Source organism: Crassostrea angulata, chromosome 9 (genome assembly GCF_025612915.1).
Source record: "Crassostrea angulata isolate pt1a10 chromosome 9, ASM2561291v2, whole genome shotgun sequence".
NCBI lineage: Eukaryota > Metazoa > Mollusca > Bivalvia > Ostreida > Ostreidae > Magallana > Magallana angulata.
Genome location: NC_069119.1, coordinates 2740485 through 2763392, shown reverse-complemented (window position 1 = coordinate 2763392; position 22908 = coordinate 2740485). Strand labels below are relative to the sequence as shown.

Sequence of the window (22908 nt, the reverse complement as noted above, 5' to 3'; positions counted from 1 at the left end):
TTTGATAGTTTGGTAAGCGTTGTTTGCTTGCATTGTTACATGTTGTAATGTCATAACTGTATGATGCCGTGGTGGTGCGAGTGATTCTATACCAGTATTATAGTAATGCATGTATGTTATAGTGGCAGCTACCGCGGATTCCGTTTCGTGTAATTTCCAGACGTTTTACCACTTTTTGTTACGTTATCTTTCGGTCTGTTTTCTTTGTTGTGAGGTTTTATGTTTAAGCTCGAGATAATAATGTTTCATGAAAAGCGAGTTTATATACAATTTATAGACACTCGGTTTACGATGTTAAGTGTAACATAATAACAAATTGTGCAAAATCACTAAAATTCCCTTTCTCCGGCAATTGTAATAGATCAAAATGATGGTTCATAAAAAAGGTGTATCTCTATACTCTCTTTGAAGTGAGAATTCCTTCGGCTGATAAACCTTCAGCATGTGTTACAACCAGATGATACACAAATCAAATTAAATAATCAACACGCAAAATCTTCTTCAAAATCTTAAAGGTATGCATAACTTTATTAAAGAAGTCAATTCATATACTTTTGAAATAGCCAATTTAGTTAGTCATATTTCCTGACATTACCGTGCAATAATTTTTATTCTCGGGGACCAATGTTCGTGGGGTAGCCAATATGTTCCTGTTTCGTGGGGACATCGCTGGTAGTGTAATCGGAGTAGTTATAATAAAATATAAAACAAATGATTGCATATATAAGTTCGCGGGGATGTAAATTCGAGGGCAATGGTTACCCATGAAAGCCCAGGCACGTAGCATCGTTTTTGAAAGTGGGGGGGGGGGGGGGGGGGCAGACCCATCCAAAAAATCTTCACAAGCAAAAAAAGGGAAATTTAAAGTTTTCCAAAAATCTTCAAAATCCTAATCCGTGGGGGGGGGGGGGGGGGAGGGGGGGGGAGGGGGGGAGGGGGGGGTAGACTCAACTACACTTCCAAAAAAAATTCTTCCCTACCAAAATTTTTTCCCTCCAAATCATGAAATTCCTAATCCGTGGGGGGGGGGGGGGGGGGGGTACTTCAATTTGACTACTCATTTCCTAATTTTCATACCAATTTTTTACTAACTTCCAAAAAAGTGGGGGGGGGGGGGGGGCCAACTCCATTATAATTCATTTTTTTATATGTAAATTTTAAAAAAAATTGTTGCTGCGAGAAAAAGTGGGGGGGGCCAGGCCCCCCCTGGCCCCCCCTGATGCTACGTGCCTGAAGCCACGAACATTGGTCTTCCACGAACAACGATGATTCCACAGTATCTCCTCCCTCAGTAGGTAGGAGGACGGTAGTTCTGTTAAATTTTCTTAATCTCTACTGCAAAAACGTCAAGTGACTGAAATCACAGCTAAGGGGGTTCCTAATTAGCGGACAAGGCCCCACAGTCAACGCTCTCGTAAACTCGTCACATCCGGGCATTTACTGGATACGTATATTTGTAAGAAAGGTAATAACAGTCAAAAAGGATCTACGCTCACTTTTTAACCAAAGGTCGGCGGAGTTCAAGATGTTCGTGTGTTTTTCTGTGACTTTTATTGAGCAGGATTTTAGCATTTATTTCTATCCGAGGATTTACTTCGTGTGGTACAACACTTTCCATACTCCTCGTCTGTAACAAATCTCAAATGTTTGCAAATAAAAGTTCGTTTCTCTTAAATTGTGCAGAAGTTTTGCAAAAAAAAAACCAGAAAAGAAAAAGAAAGTAATTTGATTCTTCACTATGTTAATCGTTGTTCAACTCTTTAATATTTTCTCTGCCATCTTTTTCTCTCTCTCTCTCTTTTCTCTCTCTCTCTCTCTCTCTCTCTCTCTCTCTCTCTCTGTCTCTCTCTCTCTCTCTCTCTCTCTCTCTCTCTCTCTCTCTCTCTCTCTCTCTCTCTCTCTCTCTCTCTCTCTCTCTCTCTCTCTCTCTCTCTCTCTCTCTCTCAGAGAGATAAAACATGTACCTTTCCTAAAAATAAAAGAATCCAAATATCTTCTCTAGAAATTTTGAAAAAAATTCAAAATCATGCATCGTTAGATGAAGCCAGTGCAAAACCATCAAAACTGGTTTCTGTCGAAACAAGGAAGAGAAATCTGAGTAGAGACTAAACAAATATACTCTGACCCTAATGCACTAAAGCAACAACCGTCTGATTCCTGCATATAAGTGAGCTCTAATTAAACCAAAAATAAACAAGTTTTCTCTAATCCTCCAAGATTAAAGCATTCTGTCTTCTTTAATAACTAATGACGAGTATCCAAAGACGGTCGTTTTCTCAGCGCGACGCTTCGCTTGGAGGTCGTTATGAAGGCCGTGTAGGGTGCAAGGACCCATAGACAGTCAGCAGCTGAGGTTGTAATTGTCAGCTACGATATTAAGCTTTCTGTGCGATAACAATGCGGACATTTTTAATTTGTGAGCTAATTGACTGGTGTTTGAATTTGTTGATTTGATAATTCGTACTCAGACATTCTCATACTTTGCTCCCCTCTCCTCCTCTATCTCGATCTAGCTCTCGTATATACAGTATCCGTACCGTACATATTGAAGCAGACCTTTCGTAATGTTGTCTTACTTTATATTCAAAAATAAAATATTAGTACCGTGCTATGTGAAACCAAAGTGTTTCTTCATGATGTATCAGTTATTGTGAAATGCAAGTATATTTTCCAGTAAAAACTGGCGGATTTAGAGGGGGAAGGGGGGGGCATGCCCCCATCTCCTTTAGTGATCAAAATGTAAAAAAAAAACAAAAAAACAAATTAATAGTTTACTACAGCAAATCAGTATTTGTTGCTATTCATCCATCTCATCTTATTATACGTCAAGAATAGCTAGATTAATAGCTTTAAAAAGTTGTTTTTTTTTTAAACCCAAAACCTGGAAGTTTCCTCAGGCTTCGCCCACTGGGCCCCCATCAGGGTTTTTGCCCTGGACCCACTGGGGCATGAAGGTGGCCCAATATCTCCAGCGTTTTGGGCCCCCTTTCAACAAATTCTGGATCCGCCACTGTAAAGACTTCACTTACTTATTCACAGTTAGTTAATTACTGCTGTTGCCTACAACTCAACTCATTCGAAGCAGTGTTACATATACACACGTTTCTCTCTTTACCGAGCCCTGTATCATTTAAAGCATTGTTACATATACAAAATTTCCTCTCTTTACCGAGCTCTGTATCATTTAAAGCATTGTTACATATACAAATTTCCTCTCTTTACCGAGCCCTGTATCATTTGAAGCAGTGTTACATGTAAACACACTCTCTCTCCTTTCAGCATCCGTCGTTCTATCTTAAACACTTTCTCCGTCTAATGAGGAGGTATGCAAACATCGCTTTACAACATCGGCTACAGACGCGCGCCTGCTTCCTCTTTCATCGTCTGTTCCTTTTGTGACGTCATCTTGCCGCCACCATTCCTTGTTTGTTTTGTGGAGCTACTTACCGAGTCTCGATGAACTCATCACAAAGTCAACACATGTCAGATGATGGGAGGTGCTCTCGTAAAGCACAACAAAGGATGGTATTCATGAATGAGGCTTTCGTTTTTATTTTCGTTTCCTTATTTCCGAAATTTGTGAAGTATAAAATATTGACAATTAATTTAAAATTCGTATGAAAACATTTGGGATTTAACAATGGTGGGATGATAAGCATATGCCATGGCTTTTTCTTTTTGTTATCTTATATATTCATGATTGTAAAAGAGATATCGACTGTTTGCTGTCTGATATTCCACACGAGCCATTGACAAAAATATTACTTTCATAAGGGGCATGCATTCGAATAACTTTTTCACCCCAAGAATAAAAATCATGAAAAAGAAAGTTTTCGTATCATTCAAATCCCGCCCTCAAAACCCAAAAGCGAAAAGCTCCCTTTTTTCACGCGCTTTGATACGATCCATTCAGAAAAATTTTAAAGTCTTTAATTTTTCTTTGATTGCTTTAAGCTACGGTCTTAAATTCTTTCAATTTTTAGTATTCTAAAAAAATCCCCAAAATTCATTTCAGATAACATGAATAACACAGTTTCCTATGTAGTATTTTTAACTGCGTTATCAATAATTTATCATTAAAATTGAATTAAAAATAACTTGAGACACGAGTGGAAAATGTTTCAGATTAAAAAGGAATGCAATGAAACAAGCAGTTGGTCTTCTATATTTTAAATAAGTATGAAAAGTTAATGCCAGAATTTTCTAGCTGAAGTAAAATCTTTAATACGATACTGACTGGAATACTTCGATGAATTATAAAGAACGGTCAACAATGCACACCGAAAAGAAATGGGGCGAGGATAGAATTTTGTAGTCATGTATCACTTGTAAATAGTTTACTTGCAATAATCTTTTAAATTTTTTGATTAGATGCTATATATAGAGTGTTTGTATCGCTGACTTGTAGTTCAGTATCGTGTTGTGATCTGTGTTTACACAGATATACCCGGCAATTAGATTTGTTCCGCAATAATCAGATTGGCTTTGCCGCTGTATTAATGGGCGGTATATGCAATGTTAACAGACCTCTCGGTCGATGTAATCAGCCCCCCTCTATGTCTGGGGACTGACCAGTGTATATACATCAATAGATAGATGTTTGGACGGAAGTAGACGTATAATGCAATAAAATGTCATCTCTTTCACGAGGAAACTAACCGGAAGTGGCGTTCATTGTCCTGTAATTGATTTACAATGTATCTCTGTTTGAAAATCTACATTTTGGACTACGGAAACAAGAATTTTAAAATAGTGTTAACCCATCCATCGATTGATTTACACAGATGGGTTAAGTTAGTCTTGTAGACTTTTTTTATCCTTATCATGATGTCTGCCAGTAGAAAACCGAAGGGGAGAATATTTGCTCTAGTCTACAAGTTCGTTTCATTATTAAGATTAATCACCATAGCAACCACATTTATGTATATTATTCATGTGCTTATTTTATATAGATTGTATCTTTTACTTGAAAATACGACGTGTCATTTCGATTCTTAATCGCAATTAATTATTACTCAATGTATGAGCTCGATCCAATTTTCATTTTATTTTACAAAGATAATATCTGCATTTACTTGAAAGGATAGCAATCTCAGTAAATGTGCATTAATGGGTTATCTGTCCTGTCGAGTGGGTATGTTCACCTTAAGATTCGCCCTGTCGCCGTCTTTTTATCGATCTCCGTCAGATTAGATCTATCTATCTATGTGGCCCGTCATCAGGGTCCTGTAATCGGGCATGCATTAATCCATTAATTTCAATTTCTGATAGTTTCTTATGGCATCTAATGTCCCGTGTGTTTTCTAAAAGCTCGCCTTTTTATACTCACAATCGATCGCCGTGAAGTTGTTTGTTCTCAATGAATTTATAAGACTCTGAGTAGGATGAGGATGAAAATGAAAAAAAAAACACCAATCAAACAAGGATTGTTACACAGTATACCGCCGAACCTGTTCATGACCTTCGACCTATCGTGTCCATTTCCTAAGGTACACCATGTCCATGTATCTGCATTAACAACATGTGCCCTCTACCATTGCCCCCTTGATTTCTCAGACAAGCTACAGCGCAGGTCGTCTCATGCAATAAACAGGCATCCAACAGACAGAGCGGCCTGGACATGCTTGGTGGTAATAGCGGTCGTTCTACAACATCCAGTATAGCCCTCCATCCACTGCCTCACAACATCCAGTATAGCCCTCCATCCACTGCCTCTTCTCATGAGAACTAGGGTAAGGGTAAATTGGGGAGAGGAGGAGATTGACGAACAAGATAAGGCCGTGGGTTGACAGATTGAGGGTGTACTGTGGTGTTCACCTTAGCAAGCGCCGTGTATCTCAAGCTCCAATATCGCTGTGGTATCGGCGATAAAGTTCTAAACTCGGCGCAACCTGCAGGAAACGCACATCCTTCTATCTACCATTGCATCACCGCGCGCATGATCCCGCGTTGACAGGGCGATCCATCATGGCGGATATCGGCGTACGACTTGTCAACACCTACCGCTGCGTTTAACGAGGGCCTCAAATTATTATTAACTCGTTAATTAATCATTGAGCCATTTTAAATCGTTTTTCATTTTCAGCTTTCTTATCAATCCCAGAGTGCACTGCAAGCAGTTTTTCTCCCGATGACTCTTGCCCTTGACCGCCCCTATCTCTCTATTTCTGTGGATGTTTTATGCTGTGTTTTTTTCTTCAGATGCAATAATCTGTGCCCTATACAGACTATTTTCATAACAATTAACATTCTTATGTAAACTAACCATCAACAGGGGAACTATTCATTATGAAATGCCGAATTGATGTAAACGGTCTGAACAGCCAAATTGATGTAAGCGGCCGTATTTTTATCTTTTATTAACGTAATGAGTGTTATTATGCAATACATTTCTTTTAGCGCTGCACGACTCTACGGAAAATCCTTATGATGTTGAGTCTACTTTCTCCATCCTTTTATTGCTATTACAACCAATAAAATCATAATCATTCGCGCATCAGAAGTCTTCCATTTGATAGAGTGATGCTAAATATAAAAGCCGGAGATTTTATCTAAATTGACGTTCTCCAGTACATTATCGCATTCATGTAATTTGTAAGCGTTGATTGTCGATGTTTTTTTTTTTAACATTACGCCGTGATGTCGTTGACCATTACGCCATAACTCGTAAGGCATCTGCGTGAAAGCGCTTTAACGCAACAGCGTTATATGTTTTAATGAATTCAAGTTTCTGTGATGCAATTCATACATCGCATTGTCGCAAATGTGTGTTGTGTGACATCTTTAAACAAGGTGTTTAGCTTTGAACAGCAAAACTGAATACATCTACATCCGGGCACCACACTCATGCGTACACAAGCACTAAGAAATCGAGTTACCGAACCCGTTAAACAGTAATTACTAATTATCTACAATCTGGACCCTACTCTGAAATTGATTTTGAATACCTCCTCTTAAGATAATGGGTCGTTAGAAAAAAAAGCGAAATCTTGAGGATGTTGAACCCGATGAGTTTTGAAGTTCTCTCATGGTTCTTTTTGTGCGATAAAATTGAGATCTTAAATGCTTAACGTAGTAAATGCTCTGATAGCCTAAACTGTTTGAGTTCAGTTTGTTAGAACTGTGGATCGATGTGGGACTTTTTACACCGACACTAACTGCTTTCTTTACATACAATTCAATCAAGCGCTACAAAATGCGTGTGGTATCCGAGGAATCAGCCACCATTCTCAGAGATCCTACATTTCTTCATGTCCAAAGTCTTGTCATTAAAATCGGATAGATTTACCGAAACTGAGTATCAAATTTTGATTACTCTCCTTCAGTTTCATTAAAGAACATCGAATTTAATATTTCTGGTTTTAGCAGTCCATAGACCATTTATAGCGGTTTATTGGTGTTAAAATTATTTCTCTGTTCTTTTATATGGCGACGTCATTATTTAACGTATTAACTTGGAATCCGAAGATACGTGTATGAAGCTGAGTGTGATCTTTCTCATGTTGGTGGACGGCTGGCGGTACAGTTCTTAGAAACCTTTCTGTCAGTTAATGAGTCCAGCTTACGTTAAGCATCAATCAAACGTTATGAATTACATGTTTATAAGTAGGTCTATACAATCATAATTGATATAGAAAATAAACTTCAATGTCTGCATCATCAGCACATCTATTTCTAGGTATTTCCTGCAAATTCCTTCTATTACGCGAGTACTTAATTCCGCGATCCCGCGGTTTCGGATCAAATTGCGAGAATATAAAATCGCGATCACGGAATTCCCATCCTTATTTCATTAAGTTTTTAACTCTAAGAAAATAATAGCGAGATTTAAAAATCCGTGAAGGGTGCCTCTCGCGATTTTACGCGGATATTAATTCCTCGCGGTTAATTAAGAATCTACAGTATCAGTTGACATTGTCATATATTTCGTTTTCAATTATGGTTAAAAAAAAAATCAATAAAACTATATTCAAACTACATGTGATTAGCAGCAAGATACTTCTGCGTAAATAAAACAACATTTTGATGTGTAACACATTTCTTACAGATTGTCTTTATGTCAGATTCAGGCATTCCAGAGGCTACAATATTGGTTTCCCCAATTAACTGGGGTGGGCACCAGGACCTGGAGAGAGCCTTGATTCACACACCACACTTTTTTTTTTACCAAACAACAGACATTGTTGTCTCATTTTTCTTGAAAGTGAAATTTTATAATCTTAAAGCGAATTTCAATTTTCTTTTTATCACTTCAATTAGTTTTTGTCACGAAAGATTTCATCTATCAAGGTCGTTTGGTGTATAGTCTGCTTGTTCGGGATTTCGTTAGAACGACTGTCTCGTTACAACAAAGAAAACAGATATACATGTGTTCTCTGGATCTAGACTACAGTTTTAACAAAGTTTGGTATATGTGTGTCTGATTAACTGTGGTTTAGATGAAGCAAACTGAATCAAAGATTTTCAAAAATAGTTTTTTTTCCTACGAACGCTTACCTGTCTCCACCAATCAGAATCGTTCTCGGTCTTGGTGACGATGCAGACGACCACGTGACTGGCTGGAATGATGACGCCACAGATGACGGCGAGTAGGGTCCTTAGGGGCACGAGGGAGTAGATGATGAACACCACGAATACTATCTGCCACACACCGTCCGCGTGCGTGTATGTGGGGCGGGGCGCCAGGGGGTGGTCCAGGTCAAAGGGGAACGACAGAACGGCGAAACACACCATGAAGAACAGAATCACGTGCACTACCACCCGGAAGTGGACCTCTCTCATGCAGTCGTACTTAAAGAGGAAGAATAGCATCAGAATGAACATTGCGATGAAGATAAGACACATAATTCCGTGACACAGGCCATAGATGGTAAAATCCCGAATATACGCAAACTCCAATGCAGATAGGGTTGCCGTGAGAATTATGAACACTCCTAATGTGTACCGAAGGGCCGACTGCTGGAGGTTGTATATATACCTCTGGTACAATTTCTCTAACTCCTCACTTTTGAACTTGTATGGACTCAGTCGCCGCTTCATCAAGTTTTTTCGTTTTGTCAGAGGCTTTGTTTCCGGTCCACCCTCCATTTCCGGATCCGTCTCGTCAGCACTGTTGTTCTGCATTTCCGGTTTTGAAAGTTTTTCTTTGTTTGAGTCTGGCTTATAGGTTTTATAAATGTAGGCTTTGAAACATTCTTGCGTCCTCTGTCATTTTCTTATCCTTGCGTGCTTCAGGTACAAACACCAATGATATGATCCCCAAAATCTGATACTAACCCATGTCAGCCGAGGCAGCTCCGTAAAAACCACACCTCTCCATGCTTAAACCATGTTACACTATGACATTTCTTGAAGCAGTTTGAAATAGCTTTGTAGCAAGTTCATTTCAAACTTGACTTCGATTTTCCCCGTCTCTTCTCTCTGCTTCACATTTTGCTGTGTTTAGATGTAGGTCTGTGATCTTGTTGATTTACCTGCTAGAATAATGAAAGAATTCAATAATCAATTTACACAGGTAAATATTATATCAACTGAAGCAAAATTGTGCATGATATACAAACACTGTGTACTCTCTGTAAAAATGTCTCAGCGTTCCATTCATTCTCTCTCTCTCTCTCTCTCTCTCTCTCTCTCTCTCTCTCTCTCTCTCTCTCTCTCTCTCTCTCTCTCTCTTATCCACATACATACATACATACATAGTACCTACCTACACATACGTTTTACAGTGATCGCCCTAGAGAACTATACAGAGCTCCTGCGGAACATCTCTTGGTTTTATCTTAGTCTGCTAATCTATTTTCAGGTAACGAAGCAGAAATCTAATTATTCTGACGAGAGTTCATTTATGGGTCAGATAAAACAATATGTACGTTCAGCGGAGCCTGAATGTGATTTCATCGTGTGTCTGTGTGTTTCTGGAGTTTACCTGTGTAATTATGTGGCATTTCACATAAAGTAAATACATATGTACGTCATTTACCTAGAAGAAGTGTCGTCCCTACCTTTAGCACTGCTGTTAAACTTAGACCGTAGGCACCCTATGTGTTCAGTTTCCACCCTGACCAACACCCCACCGTCAACACCCCACCACCAACACCCCCCACCACAAGTTTTACATCAGTCACACAGATACCTGTTTTTTCACAATTCTGAACATTTCTGAAATACATGTTTACCTTTCTAACATAATTCTAGAACTGAAACAAGTACGTGTAGTTTTCACTCTCATTACGGATTACTTTACGAACAAACCAGCAGCTTTTCACATAATGGACTCGATTATCCTATTGTAATACTACACTGGCACAGTTGCCCCTAGTGCACCCAATCACAGCCTGTCAGTCACTGTAGATGACCAATGCATTCCTGGTGATCATTTCTCACGGCCAGCTCAGTTTCAATCTATGCACAGAGGGTGCCCAGTTTGAAATCAGGCAATCGTTCACATCAGGGAGGAAGTTATCAGACTGGAAGTTTTCAGACCGAACAAGTCCAGAGACAACCATTATAGTAAATACTAGCATATTTGAGGGACTAGGGGATGAACTTTTTATACCGATTGCATGTCTGGTCGCTCCTTCTGGTATCCACGACGAAGCGATACAGACCCTTCAGTCTGAAGAGATTATCAATACACAAATGCTACGACAACACCGACAGACGATTCACAAAACGACAAGTGAATCTCTAGGACCAACAACTTCTCTCTAAGACGACCATTTCCTGTCTCTGTGTCGGGCCGTGGAGATACACGGAGAGATGTCAGGGACACGGCTCCCTAGGAATCTCAGAGGCTGATAGCCCGGCAGCAGCCACGCGCACGTCAAAATTCACGGCCATTTTTTTTTTAATGGACGAAGAACCAATTTGATGGTTAAAATATGGTCTTTTGATTTTACAGAGACCCTTATCGACGTGTTGATGGCTCGTAAAACAGAATTAAACAGAACTAGGAAATGGCCCTACGTGGGAGTTGTTTTTGACAATGTAATAGCTTTGTACAAAAATGCCATGTTTTAATATTGACGCAAGAGAAATTGTATCAAATGATAGAAATGATTTAAAAGGAAATACATGGGTGAAGAAAAAAGAGTAAAATTTTTTTTTAAAAATTAGTGCTTAGAAATGTAATAAATAAATGAAAAGATTGAATATATATTGTCTTAATTATATTTTTTCCACAACTTGGAGAATAAAATAAAAAATACAAAAAAAAGTTTGTTACAAAATCAGGAGAATGCAAGCAGATAAACACTTTATCAGAATGTCAGAATATTTATAATCAAATATAATTCATACCAGGTGTCTGATAAAAACAAACACAATTCGATATCGTATTTTTGAATTGGACACTGCCTTTAATCATAATAGCTGTCATTAAGCCAAAAAATGCCTCAATATAAACAGTTTACTTAAATCTGATCGCAAAATATTTCAGGTATGAATTTTATGAGCGACAGAACATTGAATTGCTGATATAATGTTTCATTAATCGCTTTTAAAAAAATGTAATTTTCGGATTCTAAAAAATGCATGCATGCATGTGCGTGCGCGGGCACCTGCTTTCAAACACCCACAGAGGGCGCGTGCCAGACATTATAGACAGCAGAGTGTTTTGATTACAGGGTCGACCAGATCAAAGCTATTCCACATATCTGGTACAGATTTGATGAAAAACCGGAAGGACTCAAATTGAAAGCCCTAGCGTGGATATATTCCTCATATTACCGCTGTCTTCTTAGTATGACAAGGTTCTCAGAGATATGAGGGTCCGATCGTTGCACTGGCGACCGATTATAGGGGGGTAATGAGAAAGTGCTGACAGGGGGGGTCATCATTTGTACGATATTAGTCAGGGGAAACAGACGGGGAGGGTGGAGGGAGTCTAAGCCGACTTTTACCCACTTAATGACGCATAGCGCGGAAACGATTTCTTTTATGTGGCGTTACCAGAGGTTTTGTTATACGTGTTTATTGTGCTTCCACTTAAAATACTATTGTATTTCAATATCAAGTCTATACAGCATTTAAACAGTAAGATGTCTCAGATCATTTCAAACATCATTATGATAGTGATGTCTATGTATTATTGTGTCTAACGCACTAAGGTGTCTCAAATTGTCGAGAATATGGCAGAATTTTGTTCTGACTACAAAGTTTCATCTGTTTTTTCTACACAATGCATCGATATTGTGTATTGCCACTGTAAAGGTGTACAGATATTGTTTATCGTCACTGTGCACGTGTACAGTAAACTGTCAGTAAACGTGCATTACACGTTGACACCGTCCGTGCACTGTTGTCAACATACACGACTATTGTTACGTGTATAACTGTCACGGGTTTTACTGTCACGTGTGCATCGCTGTCAGCTGTCAGTCGTACTGTCGACATTGTGATTGTATTCATCTCCGTGTGATACACATAGGCACGTCAGTAAACTTTGTGCAATGCACCTGCACTCTCCGCGGTATCTCTGTAATCATCGTCACACAGTGTGCATATCGCGAGTATATCTAAAAACCTCGTCGGAAAATGCACTTATTTCCATGTTGGCATTTCACGTGCATTACATTATATGTAGTTTACCGTCGTTCTAACTAATCGAAACATTTCTGTTGATCTCTCAATGTACTATTTTGTCTATGTACATGTATCCTATGTAGGCTCGTCCTCTAGCTGTTCGCTGATAGAGTTTATTCTGCTCTGAATGAATCTGGATGCCCTGTACCATCTTCACTGATAGTGACGACCAGATTCTTACAACAAAAGAAAACGCTAAATGGCGGAAACAAAGAACTTGGCAGCCTTCTAATACGAGTGTTTTTTGGCGCGTGCCCCGAACATCAGCCGTGTAATAGATCAAAAACCGTCAAAAAAGCAATTCAAAATCCTGATCCCCTACCGTGTAGGAAAAGCCAGAGAACAGCGGAATAAAGAATTCAACATTATTGTTACATAATTCTCTCTCTCTCTCTCTCTCTCTCTCTCTCTCTCTCTCTCTCTCTCTCTCTCTCTTTTACAGACACTTTAACATGTAAGAGAAAGACAACACATTTTTCGCATTTTTATGGAAATGAAATAATATAGAGAATCCATCTGCTTATCAAAAGATTAGTAACACCGCAGCATGTGGGGTCAGGCTTCTATAATCACATCGATTGGGGGTTAACATATAAGTGTAAGAGATGGACAATCAGTTCTAGATTTAGAGAAAAGTGTTATCTAGTAAGCTGATTTAATCCCTCTATTTATACTGCCGCTAATACATGTACCTATGTAAGCTTCTGTGAAAATTAATACCACTCGGCTAATAACGTAGTTGTATAACTTTAGGTAAAAATATGAGGAGTGTATGTGTGTGTGTTGGAGGGGGGGGGGGGGGGGGGGGAGTCTTACAAACGGGATCGGGGCTAGGTAAGAATTCAAAAGCTATGAAGAAAATATCCCCTCTCCAAGTTTAAGTATAAATGTCAATCATAGTGGTTTTCGACATGATTTTTCAAAGATGAATTGATTGTAGAAATTAATTAATACACGGTGATTGCCAACCGCTGGTAAGAACTACAGTATCTACATGTTGAACATTAACAACGGTCCGATTATACAGGATAATGTTCTGATAAAATAATGATAAAAATCAAACTCTCTGGTGTGTAAAAATCCAAACACTAATTCTTTTTAAAATTGAATAACTCATTGATTTACAGAGAAAAGTTGTCCTTACCTTTCGTGGACTGGATGTATTATCTTAACAATTTCTCCGGTCAAATTGAAGGGGAATGTCTTTGTTAAAAATCAGCAGTGGCGAGAGAGACTCGGGGAGTTTTAAAATCCTTCACAACACACTACACAGCTGATGTCGGGTCCCTTGTTCTTTCTTTCTCTCACAATCTCCCTATCAAGAGATCAACTGATCTAGTCGAGAATTAAGTTCCTGATTTTTACCTTTCTCATCAATGACCGCCGCTGAGGGAACACGGGGTTCGACAGAGAACGAGAAGAAAACCTCCACGGCGCGGAATGCCTTGCGCTGTACCTCCGCTGTTCCCCACGTGTGTACACGGCTATACCCAATCTGTGCATATGTCGTCTGCAAAAATTAGGGGGAAAACTTCAGCGGAAGCGGGGGTACAGAGAATATCTCCCCCTAGAATCTGTCAGAAAAGCTTTCTGTCAGTCACGGCCGAAAAGTTACGTGTAAACTCGTTGTTAATTGAGAAGAATATTGGCTTTGTTAAATCCCAAACACCTGAATGAAGTGCTGGGCCATTCTCTACCTGCGCCGAACCCAATACCTGCACGCCTTGTTTGTTTACATTTTTCTCGCCTTTCTCCGGGGATCGCGGTTCAAAGGTCAGAATAACACATTAATATTGGATGGAAGGTGTCCGTAAGAAGTCGAGCGAGTAAATGTCCCACACAGCTGACCGGGGACGGGGGTACCGTGGATTTAATCGTGTGAGAGTGATGGCGGAGATCGCTTAATCTTGTTTGCCTCTGTGCCCCGTGGTCAAACAATGGGCCGCATTGTCTGACGGTGTCACAGTAGGAGATGTTATCACGGAGACGAGGACCCAGCACGCTGCCCCGACACCCGGTGATCCGTACACAAACACGGGGGCGGATCGCGATCAGGAGTGGGGGTGGGAGCGAGGGGTCGAAACATCAGGATATTAAATGGAAAATTTGAATAAGCTACTGGGTGTACAGAGATTTATTTCATTTTAAAATGATTTAATACATGTTCACGTGTATGAAAACGACCTGGGAGCTACGTACAGTTACGTTCGTATTAAAATATTACAATTAGCACAAAAATTTGCGCTAGTGTTTGGTTGATTAATAGAATCATCCCACAGATTCTGTTAAAATAATTAGTACCATTAAATTTTTCAGACAATTTTTCATATAATGGAACGCCAAAGCTGCCTTATGTGGCTATTTCATGTGAAAATGGTGCTTTATTATATTATGCTGTGGTATTTTCATGTAAATATTAAGATGGTGCTTTATTATATAAGTATAAAGATGGTGCTTTTTTATGTGAAGATGGTGCTTTTATATATGATGGTGCTTTTTAATGTGAAGATGATCACTCGGAACTCCTCATTTTTTTTAATATTGAGTTAATTTACCATTTATCTCGAAATTTAAAAAGTAAATAAAAAAATCTTGCAACAAAGTCCATATTATACACCAATGCTAGTTCCTCTTTTTTTCTCGCATAATTAGTATATAAGCTAACGAGATGATATGTGTACGACTTTACCTCAGCTGAACTTATATCTATTAAGTGACAACTATATAATGGCGGAATATTACAAGAATTAAAGCCTAGTATTAATAGCAATCGGATTAAAATCAGATCTTTGATCCGCTCCTAATTTTGTTATTGTCACTGCCCAGCCGGTCGTCATCATTGATGACCGTTCCTCTCAAACCTAAGTGGCGAGCTGGAGGAAGAGTTCACATTCTGAGTGGTTTCAAAACAAAACATTATAAAAAACAAAACAAATAAAGGAACGGATTGAGGATCTGATTTTAAACAGATTGATGCCCTAGGTGATAGGATTTGACTTGAAGAGAAAGTAAGGAAAAGTCAAAGGGAAAGGTCTACTATACAACAATATAGCTCAAAGAAGGCCCTTTTACAAGTGGTAAAGGCAAAAGTAAAATGTCAAGAAATACTGACAAAATATTGTATTATTCTTTTAATTGTTAATTTTAATTTGTCAATTCAGTTGAGATCAAGTCGTACAGTTCATCTCGTAACCTAGATACTTACTGTGCTAAAAAAGAGGAACTAGCAATGGGATATTAAATGAATTTAATTTATCAATTTTTGTTCTAGATTCAAAATTTCGAAATAAAATAATATATTATGTTTAACACAGTCTTCAAAAATAAAGTTCCGAGTGACCACTTTCATATAAAAAAGCACCATCTTCACATAACAACGCACCATCTTCACATAATAAAGCACAATCTTTACATAATAAAACACCATCTTCATATTATTAAACATCATCTTCATATAATTAAGCATCACCTTCGTAAAAAAGCATCATCTTCATATAATAAAGCACCATCTTCTTATGAAATAGCCACATAAGGCAGCTATATATGGCGTTACAATTTACTTCTGATATATCGTCTCTTTACTTGGCTCTGACATATATGCCTTGAAACAGCATTACCAATTTGTGTATATGTAAAAAATGGCGACTCTCGAGCTGGACGTGGATTATTAAAGAGGCTGGATGGTCAACAAACTTACCATCAGATTTGATTAAATTTTCACGATATGATTTATATTATACCTATAAACTAATCTTTAATATAGAAAAATACATTTATCTTATTTCTTAAATTTGGGTATTTTCCTATATGTTTATATAGAGCTCTTCTAAAGGAGATAAATACAGTCTAAAAATGGCCACTACAATCTAACCCTTTAAACTTACTTCATTTTCCGACGGGTCGGTTAGTATGCTTATTATAACTGTATTTTACTGCCTGCTTAAAGCTTTCACTTGTTTTAAATTACGTGACTGTTTTGATTCAAAATCGCCAGAATATCTTACACTTTCAAGCTAAATTTATGTCTTAATGAAAACTTTAAATATCATGCATGTGAATTATTAAATATTGTTTATTGGAATCGAAAAGCGTTATATTAACACATTAGATTTTATCAGAGAGAAAATTCATAATTTTTTAGAAAAAAAAATCGCCAACATATTCTTTACGATCAAGTTAAATTTATGTCTTGATAACTTTGAACATCGTATGAATTATTGAATATTGTTTTATGAAAGCGAAAAGACAGGAGATTTTATCGAAGAGAAATTCATCAGAACGCTGGGTCATTCGAAGTAGTGTTTCCGTTATACAGATTTAAAACATTATCTCCGCACAGATGACAACATGAAGAAAAGCTCAATCTATATTAATGAACTCCTGTTTCTACATTTCCCCTCGATATTAAAAACCTGCATGGAAGATTTTGACAGAGGCTTATTTGGCATTGATATAGGGATAATGTGTTTTCAATTCTCTTCTAACAGAAAAGGATTGGGGTTTTTTTGTTTGGTTTTCAACATGTATTCAAATAAATCTAATTGAACCATTTAATAATCCCATGATTTTGGAAAAAACCTGCTGTAAAATCACTCTTGTGATATTAAATTATCATGTTATCACACCATTGTTACTAGAACATTGAACTTTTGCGTTATCACACCATTGTGACATTGAACAAGTGTGTAACCACACCATTGTGACATTGAACAAGTGTGTAACCACACCATTGTGACATTGAACAAGTGTGTGATCACACCATTGTGACATTGAACTATTGTGTAATCATACCATTGTGACATTGAACAAGTGTGTGATCACACCATTGTGACATTGAACAAGTGTGTGATCACACCATTGTGACATTGAACAAGTGTGTAACCACACCATTGTGACATTGAAGAAGTGTGTGATCACACCATTTGGACATTGAACTATTGTGTGATCACACCATTGGGATATTGAACTATTGTGTAATCACACCATTGGGACATTGAACTATTGTGTGATCACACCATTGGGACATTGAACTATTGTGTTGCCCCACCATTGTGACATTGGACTATTGCGTTACCACACCATTGTTACATTAAACAAGTGTGAATTCACACCATTGGGACAATGAACTAAATTTGTGTAATCACACCATTGTGACATTGAACTATTGCGTAACCACACCATTGGGACACTGAACAAGTGAGTAACCACACCATTGTGACATTGAACAAGTGTGTAATCACACCATTGGGACATTGAACTATTGTGTAACCACACCATTGTGACATTGAACTATTGTGTAATCACACCATTGCGACATTGAACAAGTGTGTAACCACACCATTGTGACATTGAACAAGTGTGTAATCACACCATTGTGACATTGAACAAGTGTGTAATCTCACCATTGTGACATTGAACAAGTGTGTAACCACACCATTGTGACATTGGACAAGTGTGTAATCACATCATTGTGACATTGAACAAGTGTGTAATCACACCATTGTGACATTAAACAAGTGTGTAACCACACCATTGTGACATTAGATAATTGTGTTACCACACCATTGTGACATTGAACAAGTGTGTAATCACACCATTGTGACATTGAACAAGTGTGTAACCACACCATTGTGACATTGAACAAGTGTGTAATCCCACCATTGTGACATTAAACAAGTGTGTAATCACACCATTGGGACATCGAACTATTATGTAACCACACAATTGTGACATTGGACTATTGTGTTACCACACCATGGTGACATTGAACTATTGTGTAACCACACCATTGTGACATTGAACTATTGTGTAATCACACCATTGTGACATTGAACAAGTGTGTAACCACACCATTGTGACATTGGACAAGTGTGTAACCACACCATTGTGACATTGAACGAGTGTGTAATCAAACCATTGGGACATTGAACAATTGTGTAACCACACCATTGTGACATTGAACAAGTGTGTAACCACACTATTGTGACATTGAACAAGTGTGTAATCCCACCATTGTGACATTAAACAAGTGTGTAATCACACCATTGGGACATTGAACTATTGTGTAACCACACCATTGTGACATTAAACTATTGTGTTACCACCCCATTGGGACATTGAACTATTGTGTAATCACACCATTGTGACATTGAACAAGTGTGTAATCACACCATTGGGACATTGAACAATTGTGTAATCACACCATTGTGACATTGAACTATTGTGTAATCACACCATTGTAGCATTGAACAAGTGTGTAATCACACCATTGAGACTTTGAACTATTGTGTAATCACACCATTGTGACATTGAACTATTGTGTTATCAAACCATTGTGACATTGACCAAGTGTTTAATCACACCATTGGGACATTGAACTATTGTGTAATCACTTCAATGCGACATTGAACAAGTGTGTAATCACACCATTGGGACATTGAACTATTGTGTAATCACACCATTGTGACATTGAACAAGTGTGTAATCACACCATTGGGACAATGAACTATTATGTAATCACACCTTTGTGACATTGGACTTTTGTGTAACCACACCATTGGGACATTGAACTATTGTGTAATCACACCATTTTGACATTGAACTATTGTGTGATCACACCATTGGGACATTGAACTATTGTGTAATCACACCATTGGGACATTGGACTATTGTGTTACCACACCATTGTGACATTGAACAAGTGTGTAATCACACCAGTGAGACATTGAACAAGTGTGTAATCAAACCATTGTGACATTGAACAAGTGTGCAATCACACCATTGTGATATTGAACAAGTGTGTAACCACACCATTGTGACATTAAACAAGTGTGTAATCACACTATTGTGACATTGAAGTATTGTGTAACCACACCATTGTGACACTGAACAAGTGTGTACTCACACCATTTTGACATTGAACAAGTGTGTGATCACACCATTGTGACATTGAACAAGTGTGTAATCACACCATCGGGACATTGAACTATTGTATAATCACACAATTGTGACATTGAACTATTGTGTAATCACACCATTGTGACATTGAACAAGTGTGTAATCACACCATTGTGACATTGAACAGGTGTGTAACCACACCATTGTGACATTGAACAAGTGTGTAATCATACCATTGGGATATTGAACTATTGTGTAATCACACCATTTGGACATTGAACAGGTGTGTAATCACACCATTGGGACGTTAAACAAGTGTGTAATCACATCATTGTGACATTGAAGAATTTGTTATCACACCATTGTGACATTGAAGTATTGTGTAACCAAACCATTGTGATATTGAACAAGTGTGTTATCACACCATTGTGACATTGAACTATTGTGTAACCACACCATTGTGACATTGAACAAGTGTGTAATCACACCATTGTGACATTGAACAAGTGTGTAATCACACCATTGGGACATTGAACTATTGTGTAATCACACCATTGTGACATTGAACAAGTGTGTAATCACACCATTGGGACATTGGACTATTGTGTAATCACACCATTGTGACATTGAACAAGTGTGTAACCACACCATTGGGACGTTAAACAAGTGTGTAATCACATCATTGTGACATTGAACACGTGTGTAATCACACCATTGTGACATTGAACAAGTGTGTAATCACACCATTGGGACATTGAACTATAGTGTCATCACACCAGTGTGAATTCACACCATTGGGACATTGAACTATTGTGTAATCACACCATTTTGACATTGAACTATTGTGTGATCACACCATTGGGACATTGAACTATTGTGTAATCACACCATTGGGACATTGAACAAGTATGTAATCACACCATTGTGACATTGGACTATTGTGTTACCACACCATTGTGACATTGAACAAGTGTGTAACCACACCATTGAGACATTGAACAAGTGTGTAATCACACCATTGTGACATTGAGCAAGTGTGCAATCACACCATTGTGACATTGAACAAGTGTGTAACCACACCATTGTGACATTAAACAAGTGTGTAATCACACTATTGTGACATTGAAGTATTGTGTAACCACACCATTGTGACATTGAACAAGTGTGTAATCACACCATTGTGACATTGAACAAGTATGTGATCACACCATTGTGACATTGAACAAGTGTGTAATCACACCATTGGGACCTTGAACTATTGTATAATCCAAATTGTGACATTGAACTATTGTGTAATCACACCATTGTGACATTGAACAAATGTGTAATCACACCATTGTGACATTGAACAGGTGTGTAACCACACCATTGTGACATTGAACAAGTGTGTAATAATACCATTGGGATATTGAACTATTGTGTAATCACACCATTTGGACATTGAACAGGTGTGTAATCACACCATTGGGACGTTAAACAAGTGTGTGATCACATCATTGTGACATTGAAGAATTTGTTATCACACCATTGTGACATTGAAGTATTGTGTAACCAAACCATTGTGATATTGAACAAGTGTGTTATCACACCATTGTGACATTGAACAAGTGTGTAATCAAACCATTGTGACATTAAACAAGTGTGTAATAACAAGTGTGTAATCACAACATTGTGATATTGAACAAGTGTGTATTCACACCATTGTGACATTAAACAAGTGTGTAATCACACCATTGTGACATTGAAGTATTGTGTAACCACACCATTGTGACATTGAACAAGTGTGTAATCACACCATTGTGACATTGAACAAGTGTGTAATCACACCATTGGGACATTAAACAATTGTATAATCACACAATTCTGACATTGAACAAGTGTGTAATCACACAATAGGGACATTGAACAGGTGTGTAACCACACCATTGTGACATTGAACAAGCGTGTAATCACACCATTGTAACATTTGACTAATGTGTTATAACATCATTATGTGATTGGACAATTCGGTAATTACATTATTACGACACTACTATTGTGTTAACAAAATTGTGACACTAAACTATTGTGTAATCACACCATTGTGACATTGGACTAATGTGTATAAAGACTATTATGACATTTATGTAACTACATGTACATCACTGTCATATTGAATTATTATGTAATCACAAAATTGTGACTTTAAACTATTATGTTATCACAGTATTGTGTAATCAGACTATTGTAACACTGGGCTATTGTGTATTTACTACATACTGACATCTTATTCTGTTTTATCAAACCGTCGTGAAATTGAAATGAATTGTTATCGCAATGATGCCCTGATCCACTGAGCACATAGATACCGGATATCTTTGACATATCTGTAGACTATTACCATGCACTGATATCGTACATTCAGGATATGATTTAACTCATACTCCTTGAAAATTAATTCTTGAGGTTTGCATCTCTTTAAAAAAATCTTCCCTTGCCAACATTTTCATACAACGCACCTTGGCGAACGCACTAGAACTTAGTTACAGTAAAATGCTTGATAGATAGCTTGACTTCTTTAATTTACGGTATCCATTTTTGCAGGTTGCATACAAGAATCGACGAGGATAGGCTAGTGTTAAGAAAGATAACCGTGTTTCAATATTCCATACGAAATTCGCAGTTGTCCCTCTTTGTTTAATTGGGGAAATACTGTTCAAACCTGCTACAAGATTGCCTGATCAAAAGTAATGAACTTCTCAGTATATGTTATTATTTATAAAACAAAGTGTATGGCAGATGCAACTAATTTTAAAACTTTATATATCATTAAAAGGGTGATGTAATGTACAAATCGCACTTATGCCGCAGTGATCTCTGCTATCCTCCGATCAGGTCAACTTTATTCTGAAGGAATTATCCTTTCTCTTTAATTCGTTGTAAATTTTCACCATCAGTAATTTTTATTAAAGTTCTTATATTGTTATATTAATGTTGATACCATATAGACTATTCCTTTAATTTAAATTGACACAATGACTAAAATGTGAACCACAGGTAATATAAAACTTTACTGAAGAAATCTGTTATTGTAAATCATATAACAATAAAGATATCTGTTATTGTAAATCATATAACAATAAAGAAATCTGTTATTGTAAATCATATAACAATAAAGAAATCTGTTATTGTAAATCATATAACAATAAAGAAATCTGTTATTGTAAATCATATAACAATAAAGAAATCTGTTATTGTAAATCATATAACAATAAAGAAATCTGTTATTGTAAATCATATAACAATAAAGAAATCTGTTATTGTAAATCATATAACAATAATGGTTATTCATTCGCGGATACTTTGATTTCAATGTCAGTTATGGATTATTATAGAGAACTAAGTTTTTTCCAACCATGAGGTTCCGCCGAGTAATCCGTAGTAATAAAC

At 37.5% G+C, this 22908-nt stretch overlaps 1 protein-coding gene across 3 annotated transcripts in view; it reads right to left on the bottom strand.

The window, feature by feature from the left end:
• LOC128162932 (adenylate cyclase type 1-like) overlaps positions 1–14587 on the bottom strand; it is a 36974-nt gene extending 22387 nt beyond the window's left edge. Inside the window, exons 1-2 of one of the 3 annotated variants that reach the window (XM_052826360.1) lie at positions 13727–14587; positions 8497–9476 (exon numbers count right to left, since the gene is read on the bottom strand). In XM_052826360.1, coding sequence (XP_052682320.1) covers positions 8497–9123 — 627 coding nt within the window. In that variant the 5' untranslated portion in view covers positions 9124–9476; positions 13727–14587. Of the gene's footprint in view, positions 1–8496; positions 9477–9560; positions 9579–13726 lie in introns of those variants that run through there. The other 2 variants (XM_052826361.1, XM_052826362.1) reach the window with 2 other exon arrangements.
• Between the last annotated feature and the right edge of the window lie 8321 nt (positions 14588–22908).